A 22,820-nucleotide genomic window follows, 5' to 3' on the forward strand; every position below is an offset into this window, starting at 1 on the left:
GTCTTCCATGGGGTCCATTTCTTTTTTTGGGGGGGATGTATGTATGTGTGTGTGTGTGTGTGTGTGTGTGTATGTGCGCGCGCATGAAGACAAACAAACACACACACACACACACGCACACACAAATCAGAACACACTCACACGCACATAACCATGCATACATATACTGTATATACATATTTTAAAACAACAACAACAACAACAAATCTGCACCAACATTCCGTTGTAGAAATAAGGAACAACGGCATACAACATAATTTTTTTTTTTCTGGCAGCTTAGTAATCTTGATAAGGAAGAAACGGCAGAACAAGGAAGTAATATCAACAAGGCTCTGTCATGGCGGTTGAGTGTAATAATAAGAGGACTGGAGTAGAACTTCCTGGCGACATTCTCGCTTTCTCCTACATTATCATAATAGCCGAAGTATAATGTGCTTCGGTTTAGTTAATTCCTGGAGCGTTGTCACTATGGACAAACGATGTCTATAGGCTGTATCACTCCAAAGTGTGCACTGATCTCGTTACATAATTTCCGACAAAGTGATAATTCTGAAGTGACTCGTGCAATATGATTCGTGGAATAGTTTGTGCGTCATATGCCGTGATCTATTTCATCCATGTCCCATTCCTCACTCACTCTTTGCGTGATCACACAAATTATTGACAGGAGGACATTAACTATGAAATTATCCGTATCCAGTATTGTGAGGGGCGTATGTACGTGGGACCAACAAAAAAATCAAACAAATGTAACGACTGCTTTACATATCAACAGAACCTGGGCGCTGCTGATACGCGTAGACGCTCTAAATACTTTAGATATCGCTTCATTCAAAAATATGAAGAGTTTGGTTGCAAAAGGTGTCAAGTGTCATTCGTGAAAAATAGTCCATTTTCGGAGCACATTTTCGGAGCACCTTAAGAGTGATACCGCACTTTCCACATAACAAGTTATGAAAGGATATACTATATATTTTCTTATTATTTTGCTTGCTTTTATCAGCTTCAACTGCACATAATTATCTCAAAATCAATAAGAATGGAGTTAAACCGTTTTGTCATTAAAATCTTCATATCAATTTATCTATTTAATTGTCCCATTTATTTTCGTGCTAGAAGTGGCAGAAACAGAAAGACAGAGAGGGAGAGATCTTTTACCTGTCGCTACTGTTCATGCAAATAAATCGTTCCCCTGTCACCTGAAGGTATATATACATAATAAAAACTACGTGCTTTATAGAAGATGGGTGTATGTTGCACGAGTGTATGTCACTGTGTGTATAGGGTGGGTGGGGAATGGGGGGAAGTAGCTTGGCAACGTGAACGTGGTAACGTCGAGTTGCAATCATGAACAGAAAGTGGTAACTTCCCTGAAGAAAAAAAAAAAGCCTACAGAAACGTGAAACGTGAAAGTGATTGACACTTTCCTTTTACTGTCTGTCTAGTACACATATCGATCACTCGTTGAGTTGATCAGTTTTGTCGCCGAAGATGTTGCGACCAGCCTGACGTCCAGACTTGTTTACCTTCTTATTTTTGCTTTCTTTTCTGTCCCTGCTCAAATCTGTTGCGTCAAACTGCAAAATATTACTTGATGTGATTACAGGATGTGTAACTGACAGCCTTCTGAAAAAAAAAAATTAATCGCTGCTCATACGTGTGACGCGTTTGTTGCAGATGCCCAAGTAAATGAAATTTTAAAAAGAAAGACAATAAAAACGGGCAAGGAAGGCAACGTCTTGAACAAAGATTATGGTGAGGCGGCGAGACGAGTGGGTGATCACTGATCGACATCGACGAGAGTGCAAACACAGCGGCGAAGAAGGAGAGCGCGTGGGACGTCAACGGACTGACAAGAGGAGCGGTGACACAATATTAGCCCAACAGATGATGCGAACACGGATGCATTTAACTTCAGTAAACTCATCCGGCACGACAAAATCATGAAGTTGACAGTTTGAAGTTGTCAATAGCCCCTCGATATGGAGAGATCCAAACTCAGCACGTACACGCCCGCGTCGTAAACTTTGCGTCTTTCCAGACTTAAGATGATTTCTACCACGGGTATACTTTGATTTTTCTTTCCAACGAAGGCATTTAGAATCTCATCGACTTACAGGTCACCAGACATGTCCTCGATGATTCCGTCATTCTTCTTTTCCTTACACCTTTCTTCGACCACGACTTCTAACATAATCCCTATGCACTGTCTACACAAACACACACAAAGTCAACAGGAACGAAAGAATTAAAGGGAAATATGCCCAAGAATATAAATGCACAATCGGTGAAAGCGAAAATACCAGAAAATTAGAAAGTTTGAAGAAAATCCGTTAACTCATATTCAATGGACTTTTTAAATTTTCATATGAATTCTACAGCAGTTCGTGACGTCATGATAATGCAATGATGTACATTTGTAGAGAAAATATAAGGGAAATTCCATATGATTTTATTTTTCAGCATAATCTGACTGACCTCCCTAGAAGGCAGTGTGTAATATTACCCAACACATATTATTAGAAACAAGAAGATGGCTGTGTACCTCTCATTACCAAACAACAACAACAAATAAACAAAGGGAACAAACGAAACCAAAGCCCACGTGTAAATTTGGATTGAGTGAAAGCAGTAATATTAGAACACATCACTGAAAGTTTGAGAAAATTCGGACGATCGATTCAAAAGTTATGAATTTCTAAAATTCGTAGGTAAATCAAATGATTTTTTTATTTTGCTCGAAAAGGGAAAATATGCTGAATTTTCTTTATTATTCCCCCTCCTACATCAGGCAAAGATTCTTCTACCGCGGTAAAAAAGTTGGTGCTTTAGTGTTATTTTGCATTATTCATCTGCGAGAGGAGCAGATGCCTCCTCCGTTCGTATCTAGCCATCGCATTCAAATATTGAACGGCTTGTCCTTTGATGGCATGCAACCTTTGATGAATGTCCAAGTGTCGAACAAAATGACGTTGGAATGGAAGACGATGACCAAGATATAAAGGTTAATTGCTACTGCGATTTCAGCTCTATGAATTAAAGACAAATCAAAAGACTGAAGTAGTGAAACATTTACATTAACTCTCATCACTATAAATATGCCCTCTTTCCCTTCACTCCTTTTGAGAGAAGGGTGTGAAGTTGGCGCCAAATCCAATCGGCAAACGATGCCTCTCGACCAAGGGAAGAGGATATTGCCGTTAAGACGGGCCACCTGTTTCTCGCCAGTGTACTCCATTACGATCAATCCACCCCCTGGAAACCAATCTGTGGATATGGATTTCCCCCCTTTCAACAGCCTTTGGGCATTGAACATCCCACGTATCCTCTCACACCGCCTCTTCATCTGACTTCTCCAGAACTTCTGCTTTTCTGAGAGGGAGAGAGAGGGAGAGACGGAGAAGGGGAGGGAGAGGCAGAAATGGGCGTCTATTTATGATTGAAAAATGTCCCTAGCGTCATCCGTTGCCATGGAAACATCGAGCGCTGGACGAATGGATATACCAGGCTTTTGAGAAGCAATACGAAGTGCATTAAGGATATAAATCGCCCGCTTTTTTCTTCCTTTTCTCTCCATCTCGCCGCTGAAGGGTACAAAAAATAACCCAGCTGAGTTTATATCCGTTCGTGAAATCTTCAACATAGCTGATCAACAAAATATGTCATCTTCTTGCGATACTCTAAACCCACCTAGAACAACATATATCACATGGTATGGTGTCTGACTGGATAGAGATTGGCCTTCAAAAAAAAAAACTGGGATACGTGTGAACTGGTGACGGTTAAGGGATGGTATAGTGTTGATTGAGGTGAAAAATCAGTTTTTAAATTTTTGCAAGATGCTTAGAAACCACTTTAGAAAAAAAAAACACACCATACAATTCTAAGAGAAATTCAAAGTATATATGATGAAAATCGGTAATGAAAAGGCTGAGATATTCAAAACCAAGTAAAACAAAGCGCTCCTAATAAAAGCTGGGCCCCACCTTTTATTAGGAGCGCTTTGTTTTGAATATCTCAGGCAGTTCAGAGCCGGTTTTGGTTAAATAAACTGTGAATTCCACTTAGAATTACATGCTCTTTCATATTCCATAAGACGTTTCTCATTATCTCACAAAGTCATCATCGAAAATGGTGGAAACCTCAATCCCCGTCTTGACTGAAACTGTACCATTAATTCCTTGAAGCACGCCAGGTCCTCAGCAAGTCGTTTGTAGACTAACAAGGAGGATAAGTGTTGTAAGATGGACTCAAGGGAAGATGGGTATCTATCGTAAGATTACCCCTCGCATTCATTTGCATGAGAGGTGAGGTAGTTTAACAAGTCAACGCAACGGAGATCAATAACATCATCCCCAGCCACTGATCCTACGCATGAGCTCTATGTATAGCAATCGCAAGTGAACGTCTAACCATGGCGTGATATGACACCTGACGTGTACACAAAACGACAGGTTGTCACTTCCCGCTGTTAACTACAGCTACATGGGATATTCATTCAATAGCATTTCCGTGTGCTAAAAGCTATCAAAACACTGACAGGAAATATCCGTGATGACGCTGGAGGTTGTATCATCGCTTTGACAGCGATACGATATCCCATTCCGGATGTTAGCGAGAATACATTAGAAGCTGAGTACGCGGAAGAGCTGGCAAACTTGTATAGGAATGATAGTTTGGGTACATGAGGGCTGAAAGGAAGAAATTGTATACGACTTTCAGTCCCCCGACTGACCGACTTTGGATCTGAAATAAATCACAAAATCGCCTCAGAATACGCGTGTTTATTTCAGATCCAAAGCAACAAGCAACCAGCACATAAGCGAATGTTGCACATCTCAGTAACGACAGCAACGCAGTTCTTGGAACGTGGCGCGAGACAATGAATTATTTCAACAAATGTCACAGCCAGTGAGTCTGACTGTTGTTTCGACGTGAACCTCTAATTGCTAATTTGTGTGTGTGCATGTGTGTGTGTGGGGGGGGGGGGGGGGTGTATAAATACATATAAATGCAATTATTCAAATCTGTTTGAGTACCTATTCTTTTGTTTATGCTTGCTGTTATGACGGACTGTTTCAGTTTTGGCTTGTATCGCTATCGGATGTAGCTGGTAATCCACACGGGTGGTGTGACGGAAGCGGTGTGTAACGAGAATGCGGTGTCATTGTCATTTACAGTATACTCTCTTCCCTTCGCCGTTCTTGTAAATATAAATATTGTACAACATACTGCACATCCTACATGTCGGGTGGGGTGGTGCTATCATATCAACAGCATATGTTTAATAAGTTTGTTTGTTTTTTAAACATCTCTGCGTCACTGCTGAAGTAAGTCAAGAAGTTAGTCAAGAATTCATTCCCATCTAACGCGATAGAGTATAGCCAGTGGTAGTTATAGGCATGATATGCGCAGGTTGCCGTTGGGTTCAGCGACCGCGCTCAATCCAACGCTGCGACTCCTCTTTCCATTATGCACTGTTTTAGGCCTAGGAATATAATAGTCACGAGCATTCTGTTCACTATCGTCCCCCGTGTAGGATCTCGTTGCACATCCGAAGATTTCTTCTTTTTTTTTTTTTTGGTCTTCCCATTCGTATTTCCACCACGATCACGGCCATTCAGACGTTGAAAATGTCAAGTGTGACGTCCCCCCGGATAATGTTGCCGCCTTCGCCGAGCGCGATGGCGCACATTCCTCTATCAATTTCGTGTGGTACATGTACATAATGTGGAGAAATACAACAGCGTGGCACCAAGCCATACGCATAATTTTCCTATAACATGATAATACTGCTGCTGCTGTTGCTTATGATAATGATAATAATAATAATAATACTTTCTTTCTTGTTTTCTTTGTTTCCTTTTATCCAGGGTAGCCTTTTCAGTGTTGGCACTGCTCAACCAGTTTTGTTGGCTAAGCAGTGGTCACGTAAAATAAATCCAACATCAACATACTCACAATAACACATTCTCTATCCCACTTCTCTTCCCATCCACTGCACCCCCCCCCCCCCAAAAAAAAAGATAACAAAGACGGTTATACGATAACAAATGACTTTTACATAGGAATAGGAAGAGCAGGAGAGAACAACAAGAAATTAGTCGAACTGATGGCAGAAAATAGTGTATGTTGATCGCATGATTTAACAAAATCTAGAATTTGCATGCTGGCAGAAAGTGAGAGCTGTTGTGTGACCTATCCCGCTATCAAACCGTGTACAAGGCTGATAACTAGCTATATCCATTCCGGAAGAAGAAGGGGAAATAGTACCAGAAATATACAGAAAGCACCAGAGTACAATATTACAGAGAGAGAAAAAATATCAGACCAAAAAGTATTCACTTACGTCTGTCGTACACCAAGCACAGTTTGGGTTGACTGAAATGCAGGCCCCGCAGTCTTGAGCTCCTTGACATATGGAACTGAGCTCTTCTGCCGCTGGGAAGGGAAAGGAAGACCAAAGAGGAGAATTAAAAGACATACTGAAGTATAAATTGTTCATATTAAACATGATGTCATTACTACAATTCAAATCTCTAAGGAACTACTGTACTGGCTGATTACAAGGCTGGTGAATACATTATCAGGTAATGTTTCACGGAAGTACCAGTCCACATCACCTTTGATAATTATCTTGATATAAATTAGCAGCATTATACCTAAGCCATCGCTTGGATAAACATGGCGATGTGATAACGGGATATATCATATGTATGCACCAAGTACAGGTACCTATGTGCACAATATTATGTTCTCTTACGGAATAACAACATTGTGTAAGGAAATACCAAACGAACGCCAACAATAACCATATGACCGATAATTTGTATATAATATATATGCCTACTTTGACAGTTGTTTAAAAGTTCGAACCTTCATGATTTGAAAAGCTTTGTTTCGAGTAGGTTTCGAGTGGATCAATGCCACGTCGGGACAAATAACCTCGCTCCCCCAATATCACGCCAGTATTTTCTCCTGATGGAATATCCAATGTCTTCTGTGCTCCGCCAGTAAGTCTATACCATGATGTACAAATATGTCATCCGTTCGGTAGATATCCATTATCAGCTTTGCTGTCGCGTAGTAAAGTTATCTCCTTATGGACTGTTTACTTGATAAGTTTTTTTTTCTTTATAATATTATGCCTTGTTGTTCATGTTGTTTTTGCTGTCAAATCTTTTAAACCTTCCAAAAATAAAACAACAATCCATACAACAGACGTCAGACTCACGTCACACCTCACCCGACGAATTAAGGAAATCATCAATCTAAATATCTGCCCGGAGTGAGGTCAGTCGGAGCTTGGTCATTTGGCAATTAGATCGATTGGCCCTTGCTTCTCAATAATGTCTAATCCAGGCCGTCCTCCTCGCTTGTCCGAAATAAAGTCAGTCCTGCAACTGTTATATTATTTTCTCCCCGAACCTAGACCGGGTCAAGATGGACTCCAGTCACTTCCTGAGCTTGGTCGTTTGCGCTTAACACCCTCACTACGCAGAGTAAAGAGTTACTCTTTTGTCAATTCACCGATTAAAATATTAGCAAGTTTACAGCAACTTTACTTATATAAAGAGAATTGATCATTTGTCATTGTAGGGCCTACATAGATTTAAACACAATGTCATCACAATGTCAATCTATGAGCATAAGTAAATTTAAATAGCACTTCAAGGCAAGGGCATATCGAAAGAAAAAAAAGCGCGATCTAGACACGATGAGAATATGTGCATAATCGATTATTATGCTATCTAGTTGAAAATCATGAAGAATAATGATATATTTAAAGATTTCCAAGCTCGAAAATTAGGATTCTGTCGACAAAATCTGGCGCGCCAGACCTTCATCACTGATACACAGCACGCCATTCTTCCCATAAACTGAGCGAGAAAGAGACTTGGCAGTATATTCACTACATGCAACTCTCGGCCGTCGCAATCTTCATTGCAAATGAGAAGTATACACTGCGGTCTACTTTATGTTGCTAATTGATATGGAGTGTACATATAGGTGCAAAAGTGAAATAACAAACAAACAAACAAACAAACAAACAAGATGCAGCTAGACATTAAAAACTAGATTTCTTTGCTTCGCAATCTATTGAGTGATTATAATTTTTTTTGGGGGGGTGTTTTTGCTTTCTTAGCATGATATGCTTTGCACACTTATATGAATTGATGAAAATGGAAATGAAGAAAGAAATGAAATTAAAAAAACATACTTGATAATGGGCGGTCCTCTCGAGGGGAAAAAATCTACAACCTACAAACCACTTTAGAAGAAGAGTTTAAAAACATCTATGGAGTCTTGTTTCCGTAACTGTGAACTACTAAATAAGGTTATCCGCAAGTGGCGACGCTATTGTGTCACCAAAACATGACATTCAACATGTTCAAGGATGTATTCTATCAAAGACGATACTTGAATTGACACACTTAGAGTACAAGTTTTGGTATTACTTTGACACAATGTACTTTTTCTTTCGGTCGAACTTTCGCGTATCTCATTTGTACCTTTCATTAGTCTCTTGGAATGTATCCCCGAACAAATAATGACCCTTTCAAGTGATAACCATGTCCATCCTTTTACGAAAAATTCTATACAACCACTTTCCCTGTTTACAGCTAAATATGAAATAGAGGATTCAGAATAAACATCCCGAAACCAGTCCACGAAGTCTGTCCAACTTTTTGTTTTCTTTTTTAAATCAAGGCACATGATAGTAATACTATAGCTGATACCCCTACAAGGAAATGGAAAGTTCCGACTGGGCGCGTATGAATGAAGTAAGTAATAGATGGGGATTAATGGGTCCGAAAATGACTGTGTCGTGTCCCTCATGGACTTCATGATGCGCCGTTGATCATCCTAGATGACTCAGCAAATGAAGGGGTCATCTTTTCTCCTTCTTTCTGAACTGTGACAAGCTCCCCGTACCCCATCAACACAATATTCTGCCCCGTGTGCACTATATCCTCTCGTAAAAAGGAGAACAACCTACCCCCACCTCATCCTTTTAAAAAAAGGGGGGATGGGAAATAAAGATAAAGCTCTGAAACTCAAATCAAAGGATGTGTCTTTCGTCGATCCGGCTTCCCATCTTGTCCTCCCAGTCAGGCGTTCTTTTACTATTTGCATGCATGACGGCCCGTGAGCCATCATCCCCCCAGTTCAAGGTTGAGTGATGCTTGAGATTATCTGCGCCACCTTTTCGGCGCTCACGCGCGGAGCTAGCAGGCGGATAGTTTTCATAGAGGTCACACTATCCATGCTATCTGTGATAAACAACCAGTAACTTTCCGGTTACTGTTTTTTACATCCATCTTCCGCTTCTTCCCTTTTGTTTTCTTTTTCCTGTTATTCTCTTCATACGCGTTATTTATGTCTGACTTTACAGTCCTCTTTTTTCATGAGCTATCCTCTCTTTACTGTTCACAGTACGTTCGTCCACCATACCCAACCATTGTTACACAAACTGCACGGTGAGCAGTAGCATATAGCATGAATTATAATGTAGGGTATTTATTTGTATCGCTGAAAAATGGTTTACACTCTGTGTATATGATTTATCAAAGTGATGAAGAGAGTGGTAAAAGACTCAGTGAAGTCTAACTCAACTCAAATTATTACCGAATTCCCTCAGTAAAACAGCAACAAAATACGCATGAACACACATATACATGTCAACCCTACCCATTATACCCCCACCAAAAACAAACAAGACGGGCCTAATGCTTAACGATTTGACTTTTGAGGGGAATATATCTGTCTTCATCCTAATGGTAATAATAAGTGTGTAATCAAAATGAAGATAAGTAATTTTAAGCCAGTTATCAGCCATCTAAACGGGTCATCTTTGGTAGATGAAAAACGAGTCTTCTCATTTTCTTTCAACGCAAACCTATCCCCCATGATACAATGCATCCTTTATGTAGATATACAGTGCGCTGTCGCTTCACAAAAATAATGTGCAATGTGTGTTAACGCTGCGTTGGATGAACCACATGCTCTCAGGCAATATACTTTGAGAAAAAAAAATCTAGCTATCAGCTTTTTCCTCCTTCCTGCAACTTCCTCGTTCCTTGTCTAAGAAAGCCATATTAACATCCCGTTATTTGATATGAAGTCAAAGCCTTTGAAGACGAAAATGAAAGTAGGCCTGCACGTTGCCCGTATTATGTAGAAACTTGTGTTAAGTGTACTAAAATCCTTGAAATGTATATCCCTGTGGCTGGTAAACAACCAAAGGCCACGTCAATGATAGCGAGACAGTTTACTTGATGAAAATCTGTTTTGCAATCGCCGAGATATATACACACAAAAGTAAAACAAAGCGATCCTGATAACAAGACCCGGTGGGTCCCACTTGTAATTACGATCGCTTTGTTTTGGATAGTTCAGCCATTTCAAAACCAATTTTCATCAAATAAACTTTCAATTTCTCTTAGAATCCTTATGATGTTCTTCCATAATATTTCGGAAGAAGTTTCTCATTGCCTTTAAAAAAAAATCATCAAAAAAAGTTGGAAAGCTCAAGCCCCATCTAAACAGAAACTGTACCGTCTCTTTAACAACGTTGCGTTGACGTGCATGATGTAAGCACTGATCATGGAGCTAGCTCCATGTATTGATTATGGCAGAGCCAGGGATGCCAAGTTCAAAATTTTTTTATGAGTGAGATTTTCTTGACTAGGCATCTCGGCGCGCGAATGTGCGCGCGAGCGAGGGTGGGAGGGTTCTTTTACCCCTCCCAAAGTAGGGAGCTCTTTCAATGTTTAGCTCTTATGGTGCGATCAGGTACATACTTATGAGACTATTTTTACTTATTTTGAAAGACAAAAGGGAAATATATCTTCAATTGCAACTATCACTTAAATCCTTTGGGCTATGCCCATTATCATAGGCCCAAGTTGCAGACTTTGCCTAATGCGTGAGAAAAATGGGTGCCATTCGTGAGATCGTGAGATCGTGAGATGGCCCCTATAAATGCTTGTTGCTCACTCAGAATGCGTGAGACTTGGTAGCTCTGCAAAGCAGTCCACGGAGTTGGACAGGATTCTAAGTTTAGTTGAATAAACAGTGCACCAGACTGCAGAACTGTTATACGTGCATGTAATCACGAACGCGTTACGTATACTTACATGTTTTAAAAGCTCTCTATGTTTTTGTTCAAGCTTACATAAGCAGGGAGGTGGATTAAAGGGATCGTACAGTTTTGGTTGAGACCTAATTTCAGGTTTCTAACATTTTTTTGTGAGATAATGAGAAACCTCTCATGAAATATGAAAGAGCATGTAATTCTATGAGGAATTTAATATTTATTTGATGAAAATTGGTTTTCAAATGGCTGAGATATCCAAAAAAGAGCGATTCTAATAAAGTGTGGGACCCACACTTTATTACGATCGCTTTGTTTTACTTTGTTTTCGGATGTTTCAGTCATTCCAAACCCGATTTTCATCAATTAATAAACTTTGAATTCCTCTTAAAATGATATGCTCTGTACTATATCATAAGTGTTTTCTTGGTATGTCGCAAAAAGTTAAAAGCCCAATTCTCATCTTCACCTATACGGTACCATCCCTTTAAGCTGCACGGATTCACACAGGAAACTAAACAAAGCAGGATTAGGAACTAGTTCGAGTTCCGCAAGGAGATTTGTCGCAAAAGGTCAGAGTTAAGCGTCAGGTTGGATATTCACGACAGTTATAAGGGTCTAAGTGTCACTTTAAAGCGCAGCAAAACTCACTGAACACAGTTCAAGGACACGTCAGCAAAGTGGAAACAAAAAGGTTTGACATCCGCCGGAAGTACGAGTGTCAATGTGACCTCACAGGTAACACGACTGAACAGTCTCTATGGCGGTTAACTAGCTTGCAACATGGCTGGGTTTTCGGGACAGGCCTCGTCCCATAGAATCTATGACGTACGATGGATTCACTTCCCCTCGTCCATTGACGCCCTTTTTATATTTGTAAGATCGAGTAAGTATGTTACAATAATCTATAAATATGTCAATATATCAACATATGAATATATAAATGTATGTAAATAATGCCTTTTAATCTTATTTACAGTACGAAAGCGAAATGTATCCAATATACATACAAAAATAAGTATTAGTATATATATATACATATATATATATATATATATAGAGAGAGAGAGAGAGAGAGAGAGAGAAAGAGAGAGAGAGAGATGAAATATTTTCATATTTCCAACATAATAAAAGAGCAGCTGACAAATTTCCTTAAATTCAGAATGCAGAGGGAATGTTTAAAATAACAAAATAAATTGTATGGAATTCTCTGACCATATCACGACTTGAGGTAGCATTCCTATTCAACAAACAACTCACACTGATTAAGCAAAAACTTTAAATATTCGTAATTTCATAAAATATTTTCTTGAAACTACACTCATGTGTTCGTCTTACAATTTTGCATTCACTGAGTCGATGTAGCTATAGTTGGAGGAAACTATATACCCATAGGCCCAAATGGTTTATACAGATAACAACAGGTGTGTTACAACTAATATTTTGCGAGTAAGTCCTGTACACTGGGTAAGAAAGTTGGCATAAGTTCTTCTATGAAACCAAACTCGAGAGACATAAATCCCTCTTCGAGTTACACTTTCAAATCGGAATCCTGGTTGCAAATGAGGTTGTGGTGCACTTGCTGCTCATTGTTTGTTTGATTGATTGTTTGTCTGTTCTTTTGTCATTATTTACACTCTTCTCCCTGCTGGAGGAGAAAGTATATAATTATTATGAAGTATTCATATTACACTTTATTGTAGGCATGCACACAATCATATTTCTGTTACTTCTTTGTTCCATTTCTTCTTTGAGACACCTTCGTACCACAATATTGACTAGAAACATTTGTGTTCATTACGTAGGGCCTACTTTAGTTTGTAAAGTGCAATCTAAACGCGTGGTTGTATACATTTTTATTCTAATTCGTTTTCCAAGTGTCAAAGAATTTGTAACTTCATTGAGAAATATGGAAATAATTTGGATTGAATTCCGTTGAATGGAATATATCGCCGTTATAACACATTGACATGAATACGTACAAAGATGCCTGGTGTAGCATACAAATGGTTAAAATGAAATCCTGCATTGTATTTTCATTTTCCTTCATCAGATCAAACTTTGACGAAGATAGTGAACATCATTATTATGAAATAAAGACACTGGGGAAATACTTGTAATGGAACGAATGTTAGTGATCGCAGTGCAAACTGGCCGAAAACCACTGACACAGAAAAAAAAAAATGAGATGAGTAAAAACGTATTTTGTGCTCTACTGCTTTTCACATCGAGAGCGTGATTGAGACCGGGCGAACCCGTGATTGAGACCGGACGAGCCCAATGGCGAAGAACCAATCTTTGGATCAAATCCTATTAGCGCCACGGTGGCAGGTTACATGTCTTCGCTTTCTATGAAACTTCATTCCGAAATTCGAACTCTAATTTGAGCGGACGTACGTGTATGTAATGGTGGCGTGTAAAGGTCTGATTTAGCCCGCGGGATGCATGTTTTCTCACCTGGACTAAGTAAAACTAGTAGCTGATCGTATGCGATCAGCTCATGTCCGGGTAATCAACCCTTCGCGACACATCTGCTACCAGGACAATTTCCACTGACAAACAATATTTCCTCGAATTCCACTTCCTCATAAATATGTTGTTCCGGAGCTGAGGTGTATATGGAGTTAGCAGCGCGATACGAAAACTTAATGTTACCGAGTAATGACCCTTCAATAAACGATCAAAATATAGGCCTACATGGTGGTGTGCAAAAGTCTAATTTAGCCTAAGGGGTGCACGTTTTCTCACCTGGACAGTGTGAAACTAGTCGTACATACGATCAGCTCATATCCGGGTAATTAACCCTTCGCGACAAATCTACCAGTACCAACAGGACAATTTCCCCTGAGCAAACAATATTTGCTCGAATTCCACTTCCTCATATAATGTGTGTTCCGAGGCTGAGGTGTAGTAATGAGTTAACGGAGCGATATGAAAACTTAATGCTACCAAATGACCCTTCAATATACAATCAAAATACATGGGCTACTCTACAATACTGAAATAGCTGCATTAACAATTTCTTCGAAAAGAAAATAGTGAAAATCAATGTGGAAAATTTGTTCTTACTCTGTGCATTAACTGTGGGTACAATGAACAAGCTGAGAGCAAAAACCGCGAGGAAGACAGTCTTCGAGTACCCGGTCCTGTGGGGCATCCTGACCGGAAACACCTCCCGCATCATGTTGAGATGGTAAAGTACAGATTCAGCTGTCTGCTGCGACTGTAGTTAAGAACACCCTCCTCCTGCTAGGTAGCGTGGACCCGTGCTTCCCGCAGGCTGCCCGTTGAGAGCTCGAACACAGGCAGCAGCAGTCTTCAGCGATCCCCTGTAAGTATCTGCAGAAAAACACAAACAAGAAACAGGGAAAACCTTTAACATGAAGGGCAACGTGACTTATCAGTAATTCGGCTGTCGTCGGTTGTAATATCATTTCGCGAACTATTACTACCCCCCCCCCCCTCAGGCGGTCAATCATACACATACTTATTCGCTTGTTCCAGATTCCTGGAGATATCCGTTTTAGGGATGGAAGTGGGTCACGATTGTGACCCCCTATCATCGGCTTTTGGAAGAGAAGCTATAAAAAATACGCCCCTAAATGAAGGAAGAGTTCCAATGTGAAGAGTGCCCACAATTTCAGTCCATGCATGGACAGGAATTAAACATCGACATAAACGATATTGATAGCGAAAGGCAGGATACAAGCTAGAGGAAGACAAATGAGCGTCTCATTACATTACGCTAATTGGATTTCATGTCCATAAAAACTCACAGTCGTCAAGTTTAGCAGAGCACGTATACTGTATATTTCCTGGAATGCATATTGGAAGCCACGCCTTGTATTTTATGTATCATACATTCGTTCCCTTTTTTGGATAAAAGTACAGATATGCTTTTTCTATTTTTCCTCATTCGACCTTGGCGAAACTATAAAAAATGACTTGTGCAGCAGACGAAGCCAGACAGATTTCAGTTTTGGTCTTTGCAGACCTCTATTTTCGTGAGGAATCGAATAGCACGACCGCAACGGTTTCGAAACTGGTGTTTGTTTTTTATTTTACAAGAGCTGGAATCTGGTCCAAGTACGAATAATTTGGATAGCTTTGATTTTTCCTAAGTGCATATACAGAAACATAATGCACAGACACATGATACTATCTCACACCCTGGACAAGACTAATGAGGAATCGAATTTTCTGCACTTGAAGCAACGTGCGAGAAGCTCACGAGAAGAACCCTGCTCTCTGGACGGTTAAAAGGTTGGTTCCATAGATGCACTTGTTTGGAAGCCACAGCAAAAACAAGTAAATCCCGCCAACTTAAGGCACTCGTATCTTCGCTCGTATAGATCCTACCTTTTCTGAATCACAACACGGCCTACTCATCAGCGATGATACACCATCGGCTCGCGATGGAAATAGATCCTCCCTAAATTTAGCGAAACCTTTAATTAAACCGAGTCAGAGCGGGCTTGTTAACCGGAGCCTGCGCAGGTCTGCAAGTATCTGTGGCTCTACAATGATCAACACCTTCCGCGTTAGACAAGGATCGCTGAGTGAGGGAAATCCCGGAAGTAAAGGAATGTACGGAGGGGGAGAACGAGAGAGAAGGGAGTGGGCGAAAGCGATAGGGGGAAAGGAAGGGGTGGTGGAAGGGGGAGGGGAGAGAAGATACCTTAGGACAAGAGCCAACTGACAGGAGGGGGGGGGGGGGACTTGAAGATGCCTTAGATGATATGATGTTCGAGTTTAATAGATGAACTGCACAAAAGTATTTTGGTCTCCAAAGGTGGAGGGATCAGAAGAAGCTAACTGCAATGGTAGGTGGGGGACACTTTCGCCGAGATGCTACACCCCTTTCTAACTCTGGCATGTGGTTTGCGGAGAAAGGTGGCTGTCGAAATATACGTCCAACAATAATATCGTGCGGAGATATCAGCTATTACATTATCATAAGTTACATCAAAATCAAACGTAGTGAATACTATGATTGTAAAGTTAGAGAATTCGGAAAGGTCGCATGTTTCTATGGAACGGTTGCAAATGTCCTGTACTTTCATGAAAACATATTCAACTGCCCATTTTCATAACTTGCTTATTTCATATCTGATGATGATGATGATGATGATGAACCTTTCACTATAAGAGTCTGTTCGATTTTACTCAGTGTATTCAAAGTTAATCTAAACATGGCAGCAGAGAGACGAAACGAAAGCATTACTTTCACCTCAAGGGTCACGTGACCAATGGGCTTTTAAGTTGGATACTCCTTTTCCTAATAAGGAGCATGTCACGTTACTGGATAAGAAGATAATGTATTCGTAAGCTACAAAGAAAACGTTCATTTTCTAAACAATCCAAAGAGTTTATACAATGTTGACCTGACGCAAGAGGCTTCCTCGGATTGTATTTCAAGGAAATAAATACAATTTGAAAATGAAAATGAAATAGATGGATATGTATTCCCTGAATAAACTGTTAACATACGTGGGAGGTTAATACGTAGGGAAAACACCGTAGCCTCTTGTTGACTCCAGTTTCCTCGAAAACTACACACTAAACACGAATGAAAACTACTGGCTTTATTATGTTCCTTGTGTAAACGCCTACTCGTGCGAAGAAGAACAGGTAAACATGGAAACGTAACGAGAATAAATTGTACCATTACAAACAAAGTGAAAGGACTTACGAATTTCAGTTCACCAATAGCTCCGACCAATATTTAAAGAAAAAATAAAAACTTTAATGATTGATTTCATCTTTGCGGTGCTTTCACTCACTGAATCCGGGTTTCCATCATTTCCATCCCGTTTAATTTATGATTGATCATTATTTTGAAATTGCGGCCAGGGCAAATATTGTGTTTTACACGTTAATAACAGAACATTTGATTTTCGTCATAGTTTGGACACGAGTAGTGGAAAAGTGGCGAGGCGGTGTCGCCATCGGTTCACTTATTTGCATTTTCATTTTGACTGTTCAAGAAGTGTTGTGTGATTTCATTCGATTTTTGTTAAGCATGCATCGTTTTACTAGTCAAATTTTAAATCTTTTTCTTTCCGACTATCTTTTAACTGGTCCAGAATTTCGACCCATAATTTCACGGAAACAAAATTGCTATATTTATATGATAATTCTAATGAGGAATCAGAGTGACTCGAAAGCATCCAGGGTTTAAATAATACAACCACAATGCTGTACTTTCCTTTAAATGTGCATTCAGATGGAATTCATTGAGGTCTTTTTTTTTTGTCTCCATAACCCGAGTGTGTTTTGAGTGCTGCTTGGCACAGAAATCCTCTGCATTGTTGAACACACTCACCGCCTGTCCAAAATCTATGGTAAAGAAAGGTTTAACCTCGTTTACTACGTCGTGTGTATCCGTGCTCTGTGCGGAATATGCAAACTGAGCACAATTAATAGGACTATATAGGTAATTGGATTTGTTTAGAGAACTCTTTACCTATATTTATCAACCATCCTTACGAACTTATTTCGCTATTAATGGGACTATCATGGAAAACTGTATACCCGCCATGATGTTTACGTTCAAATCAGTTTATTTTTATGAGGGATGTTGTAGCTTTGATTGAGATGGAGGTTCAGGTTTCTCTTTAGTTTTGCGAGATAATTTGAAACCATTAATGTATACGAAATATTAAAAAGCATTCAATCATATGAGGAATTAAAAGTCTATGTGATGAAAATCGGTTTTGAAATGGGTGAGGTATGCTTGTACGAAGCAAGACAAAGTGGTCCTAATGAAAGGTGGGGCCCATCTTTTATTAGGATCACTTTGTTTTACTTGTTTTTGGATATCTCAGCCATTTCACAACCGATTTTCATCAAATTAATTTTGAATTCCTCTTAGCATTGAAAGTGGTTTCTATAATCTCGCAGAAAGTTAAAACCTGAAACGCCATCTCAACCAAAAATACACCATGCCCATCCCTTTAACCACAGCGTCATCACACACACACACACACACACACACACATACATACATTCTACGCTGTGCAAGAGTGATTTATTTGTGGAGTGAACAAAATATATCTTATTGAAGGGCGCTCTATAATTAGACTTACTTCCAAATCGCGCACGAGAAATGAGATGCTTTCCTGAATATATTACTCCAAATTTCCTCCATTAACTGTAGGAAACGGACAGATAGTCTCCGAAGGTCTGAATTCGAGACGGGGTCGTTGCCTTGTAAATCAAAGAAGACACATCGCATTTATTTCACTCGAGTTGTCCAGTTGTTATTAAAGTGTGACAGTAATTAGCTGCGTTTAAGAACAGTGCACCAACGGACCATCCGTCGACTGACAATAAAAAGCCTAGTTTACCACAGTTTCCTCGTCATTTCGTGTGCATTGATTGCCGTTTGGAACAGAAAATCCCATAGCTGTGTACACATTATCTCAAATCTCTAGCACAGAGAGGGTTAAACAGCTATTATTATTGCAATGAGTTATGAAATATATACTGTCATTGCTTAAAGGATATGGCATGACGGAACATGGTAAGGTCAACAATGCTCTCGTTTTATGTTCTCATGTCAAAGTTATAAAACTTCTTTGCGTGCAAGATCACAAAGTTCCTCCCTCATTTCAGGTAATGCCCCCTTCCTCCTCCTGTTCCCCCTACCATTAACCTCTTCAATATTAGTAAATGATAACAACAAGTGCAAAGATAATAATCATCAGCATAATCAAAATAACTACCTGTGTAATGATAATAATCATCATAATCAATATAACAACAAGTGCAATAATGATAATAATCATCATCATTAAAGTAACAATAATGGTAGCTATGATAATCATTATGAAAACAGTGTTAGCGGTACTCAATTGAACTATGATGCCTGCAAAAAAGAAAAGTGTTGCACTGTACTGTGATTGTTCTTTAAGCAGCAGGTTATACTTTGGAAAGAGCTGCGATGCTCAGTTTCGGCCACACAAGTACAAAGCAAATTTACCTTTTCAGTACCTTATCTTAAAAAGCAGAGAGACTCACAAACAAACCAACACACACATAAACAGCTAAACAAACAAACAAACAAACAAACAAACAACAATCCAATGCAGGCGGGTAGAATTTTAGTCAACGCATTTCCTTATCATTTTGTGCACATGTGTGCATCACACACCCGTTAAGGCGACAATGATAGACATCAATTATACAGCGATATAAAGGTGGTGACACTAAGTGTTTTAGCATTGATATTGAAAGAGAGGTGACAATGCATTTTTCCTTTGACTTCAAGTGGAATGACTGTATCTCTATAAATACAAAATGAATTAGTGAAACTTCGTGAGAAGAATATAAGACAATACGTTTATTGACGCACTCTAAAACCCCCTTTGGTGTATGGACTAATGAGAAACGTTGCCCTTCTTCTGTGTTTTTTATCTCACCGTTTTGATGCTCCGTTATCCGATGATTTATATGATGATTATTACTGTAATGTTATATGGTCTTTAAAAGAGCGCACCTACAGCATCCAATGTTACATTTAATCATCTCCTTTGAGATTGAACTAAAACTAACGTGTACCGTCAGATGATCTACACAGCACTCTCTATTCCGTATTCGGTGTCCAAGTAATGACAAGAAGATTATTTTTTTTTCAAGGCAGTTCGTCGTGCCAGGGTACAGAACTTAACCCGTAACCTTATATACTACCAATCATCACAGTAACATTTGTTTACAACATAAACAACCTTCGTTTCACTCTCGATAAAAACATTACCACACGAATAGGTTGATTAGATAGCATCCAGTGAGCAAATCTTCTGCGCCGTGGATAGACATTAATACTGTCCTTCGAGATCCTTAAAAGTGTTAACCTATTTGATTACATCCGGGCTTTCGACCGGTAACGACCTTTCACCCAACCGCAGCAGCTAGATACACACTGCATCCTGGCACTATATTTTCCTTCAACGGATATGAAATTGCATAACTCAGGCAGCCATATACAGCGAATTTGGACGAGGTGCTTGAGTGACAGCTGTTGAATTAATTACCTAAACAGTTTTTTCATTTCTGAATAAAATAATACGTTGAAAGTAGTAAGTATATTCAACTTATTTCTAACAAATAAATGTATAGTTTTATATTCAAAATGATACCACTGCATCTTCATGTCACAAAGGAATCAGTCATGATTTCGAAGAAATACTAGCATTTTAGAGTGACAAATAAGTAGGTTCACTGGAATACAGTTTTAAAGTGTTGATTAACCCCTCTAGTCGTACCCCCCCCCCCCCTCTAATCTTGATGACTGGGTGCAAACGGTTTGAATTGACTTCAGATCGATCATCACTCAGACACAATGGGACGTAATTACGTGTTTTCTGCATTCTAGACCAGCGATCTGACCGTGGCTCGTGGCCCTATCATAATGATGGATTGTGTCAATCCGTTTACGCGACATTCCCCGTCATCAAATGGAGTGGTCCTTCCATTGTTTCGCCGTCAATGAATTCAAAACGATGCTTAATGAGCTGCGATCGAGAGAGGAAGTGGAGGGGGGGGTGGGGAGGAGGGAGAGATCGAGGGCGATGGTAGCGTAAGGCAACTTGGTCAATATTAGATCACAAGTTCAGAGGGGATTCTCCGAGACGTATCTGGCCCTTTCACTAGAAATATGTCGCTACAACTGTGTCAATATTGTTCAATTTCTGACTCATATTCTACTTCCTCGGTGTGTTTGATTTGGTTGGTCAGTGGGTGCTCATCGTGGCGCGCGTACGAGTGCTGCTTGTTCAGTGTACGAGTGCTGCTCGTCAGGGCTAACCTCAGGTGACTCAACGAGAACAGACGGACGGAGAGCGATAACCTTAAAGGGGGGATTTCCCGAGAACACACACTTGTAAGTGGATGAAGCAAAACCAAGAAGGATGAGTGAAACACTCACTGAAAGCTTGGGGAAAATCGGACAATCCGGTTGAAAGTTTTGGTTTTAATATATTTTACAATTCCATATGCTTGTCTCTAAGGAACTTTATAACAACTCACAATTTGAAAACACATCTAGTAGAAAGATGTAAAGAGACCAAAAGAAACCATTTTTCCCCAAAAAAAGAGTCAATATTCAATTGACCTGTTACTGAGATAGGATTATTCTATATGTCTTACAGAGGTAAGATATATTGTTGTATAATAGATTGATTTTTTTTTTCTCCTGAAACTTGTATCAACAAAAATGTGTTATTGGAAATAAAAATTGAATTGAACTGAATTGAATTGAATCAACTCTGATATATCTTGGTACGGGAACATGCTATTCCCTGTATCAGCTATTGTAACAATTTGTCCAAATTTAACATATAACATACATGTATGAAAAAATTGTGAGGGTATGGCATCATCAACCCGCTCATTTGAATATTTATAAGGAATGGTCAAAAATGCTTAAAAAATGTAAATTTTCAAAATGTCATAACTTCCTTATTTCTTATGTTATTTTTCCCCATTTTTGTATCATTCTGTAGGGAATATTTTTTTCTTTCTTTTGGAGTTGGATGTCCTCTTTAAGCATACTTTCAGAAACTTCTGATGTGCGTCAAACGCTGCTCTGCCTGGTTTTCGCTTGAAATAATTTATCTTTCTCTTTCGTGCTTCGAGACACACAATGCGCACAACTTTTTCTTTTCACTTCCTCGTTCAGAAACTCTCAAATTCTCAGTGGGTAAGAAGACGAACTTTCAATCATAAGCAGATCATGAGGCCCCGAGTTCGAGTCCCCTGGTAGTAGGCCTAGATTGTGCCCCTCGGCAAAGCAATTTTATACCTTCTTTGCCTGGTGCTTCCTTTACAGCGGGCACGTGATCATGAAAACAAAATCACAATCCAAACGATCGTAGCAGAGTGGTCGAAAGAGTTACAGCATTGCATCTATAAGAAGTCTCTTGTTGGCGAACATCAATGCATCCTCTGCACATTCGGATAACGCAGAGCAATATGGAAAGTATTATTATAATACAAATATTTATAACCCCGCCCTCTTATTCCCATATTATGCGCATAATTTCTCTTTCCTCATTTCTCCCCCTCTCTCTTTCGGCCACTCTGTCTGTATATCTCTATTGCTCTCTTTCCATATTCAGCTAGTGACAAAGCTCAGGATATATTGAGGAAGTCTCGTTACGTTTATTGAGAGCGTCATATTAATTGCTAATTAACAATTGATACTGTGTGGCAGTAATTACTGCACAGCACAAGTGCTCATAACAAGGCGTGGGTTCTTATAGCAATAGAGGCGTGCATACTCTATACATCAGATTCTCATACATTGTAAATGGCGCGCCTATTTCCTTTTCCCTGGACCAGTATACAAACTCGGCTTTAGCGATGCTCGACATCATCTGTAGCGATTGAATCTATTCAGAGTAATGGCGATCACCTGTGCGAAGTCAAGCGGAGTATACGTATGATAATAAATTATACCTTCTTACCATTATGATAATAAGAATATGCTCTGCAGCATGACATGACTAGTTTGCAAGCAAAAAACCCTTGTCGGAGTCTGCATGCTCATACATTCAAATATCCTGAAAGAGATCCTTTAGCACATACTCCTTCATGACCGACAACACTTTGGATAAGGGCTTGTGCTTGTAAACTATGACATGACTGGTTGTGCTGATGGGATCAACAGATCAAGCAACTGGCGTTCTAGCAGTGGTCTCCCCCCCCCCCCCCCCCCCCC

General features: G+C 39.6%; 1 protein-coding gene across 1 annotated transcript in view; it reads right to left on the reverse strand.

Annotated features, from left to right (window-relative positions):
• The window catches only part of LOC139743612 (integrin beta-1-like), a 139,580-nt gene that overhangs the window by 34,793 nt on the left and 81,967 nt on the right, over positions 1-22,820 (reverse strand). Inside the window, exons 3-4 of the mRNA XM_071654091.1 lie at positions 14,168-14,437; positions 6,350-6,441 (exon numbers count right to left, since the gene is read on the reverse strand). Of these exons, the coding sequence (XP_071510192.1) occupies positions 6,350-6,441; positions 14,168-14,282 (207 nt within the window). The 5' untranslated portion in view covers positions 14,283-14,437. The remainder of the gene's footprint in view (positions 1-6,349; positions 6,442-14,167; positions 14,438-22,820) is intronic.

Source organism: Diadema antillarum, unplaced genomic scaffold (assembly GCF_040938485.1).
Source record: "Diadema antillarum isolate AM-2024a unplaced genomic scaffold, OU_Dant_1.0 scf00000034, whole genome shotgun sequence".
NCBI lineage: Eukaryota > Metazoa > Echinodermata > Echinoidea > Diadematoida > Diadematidae > Diadema > Diadema antillarum.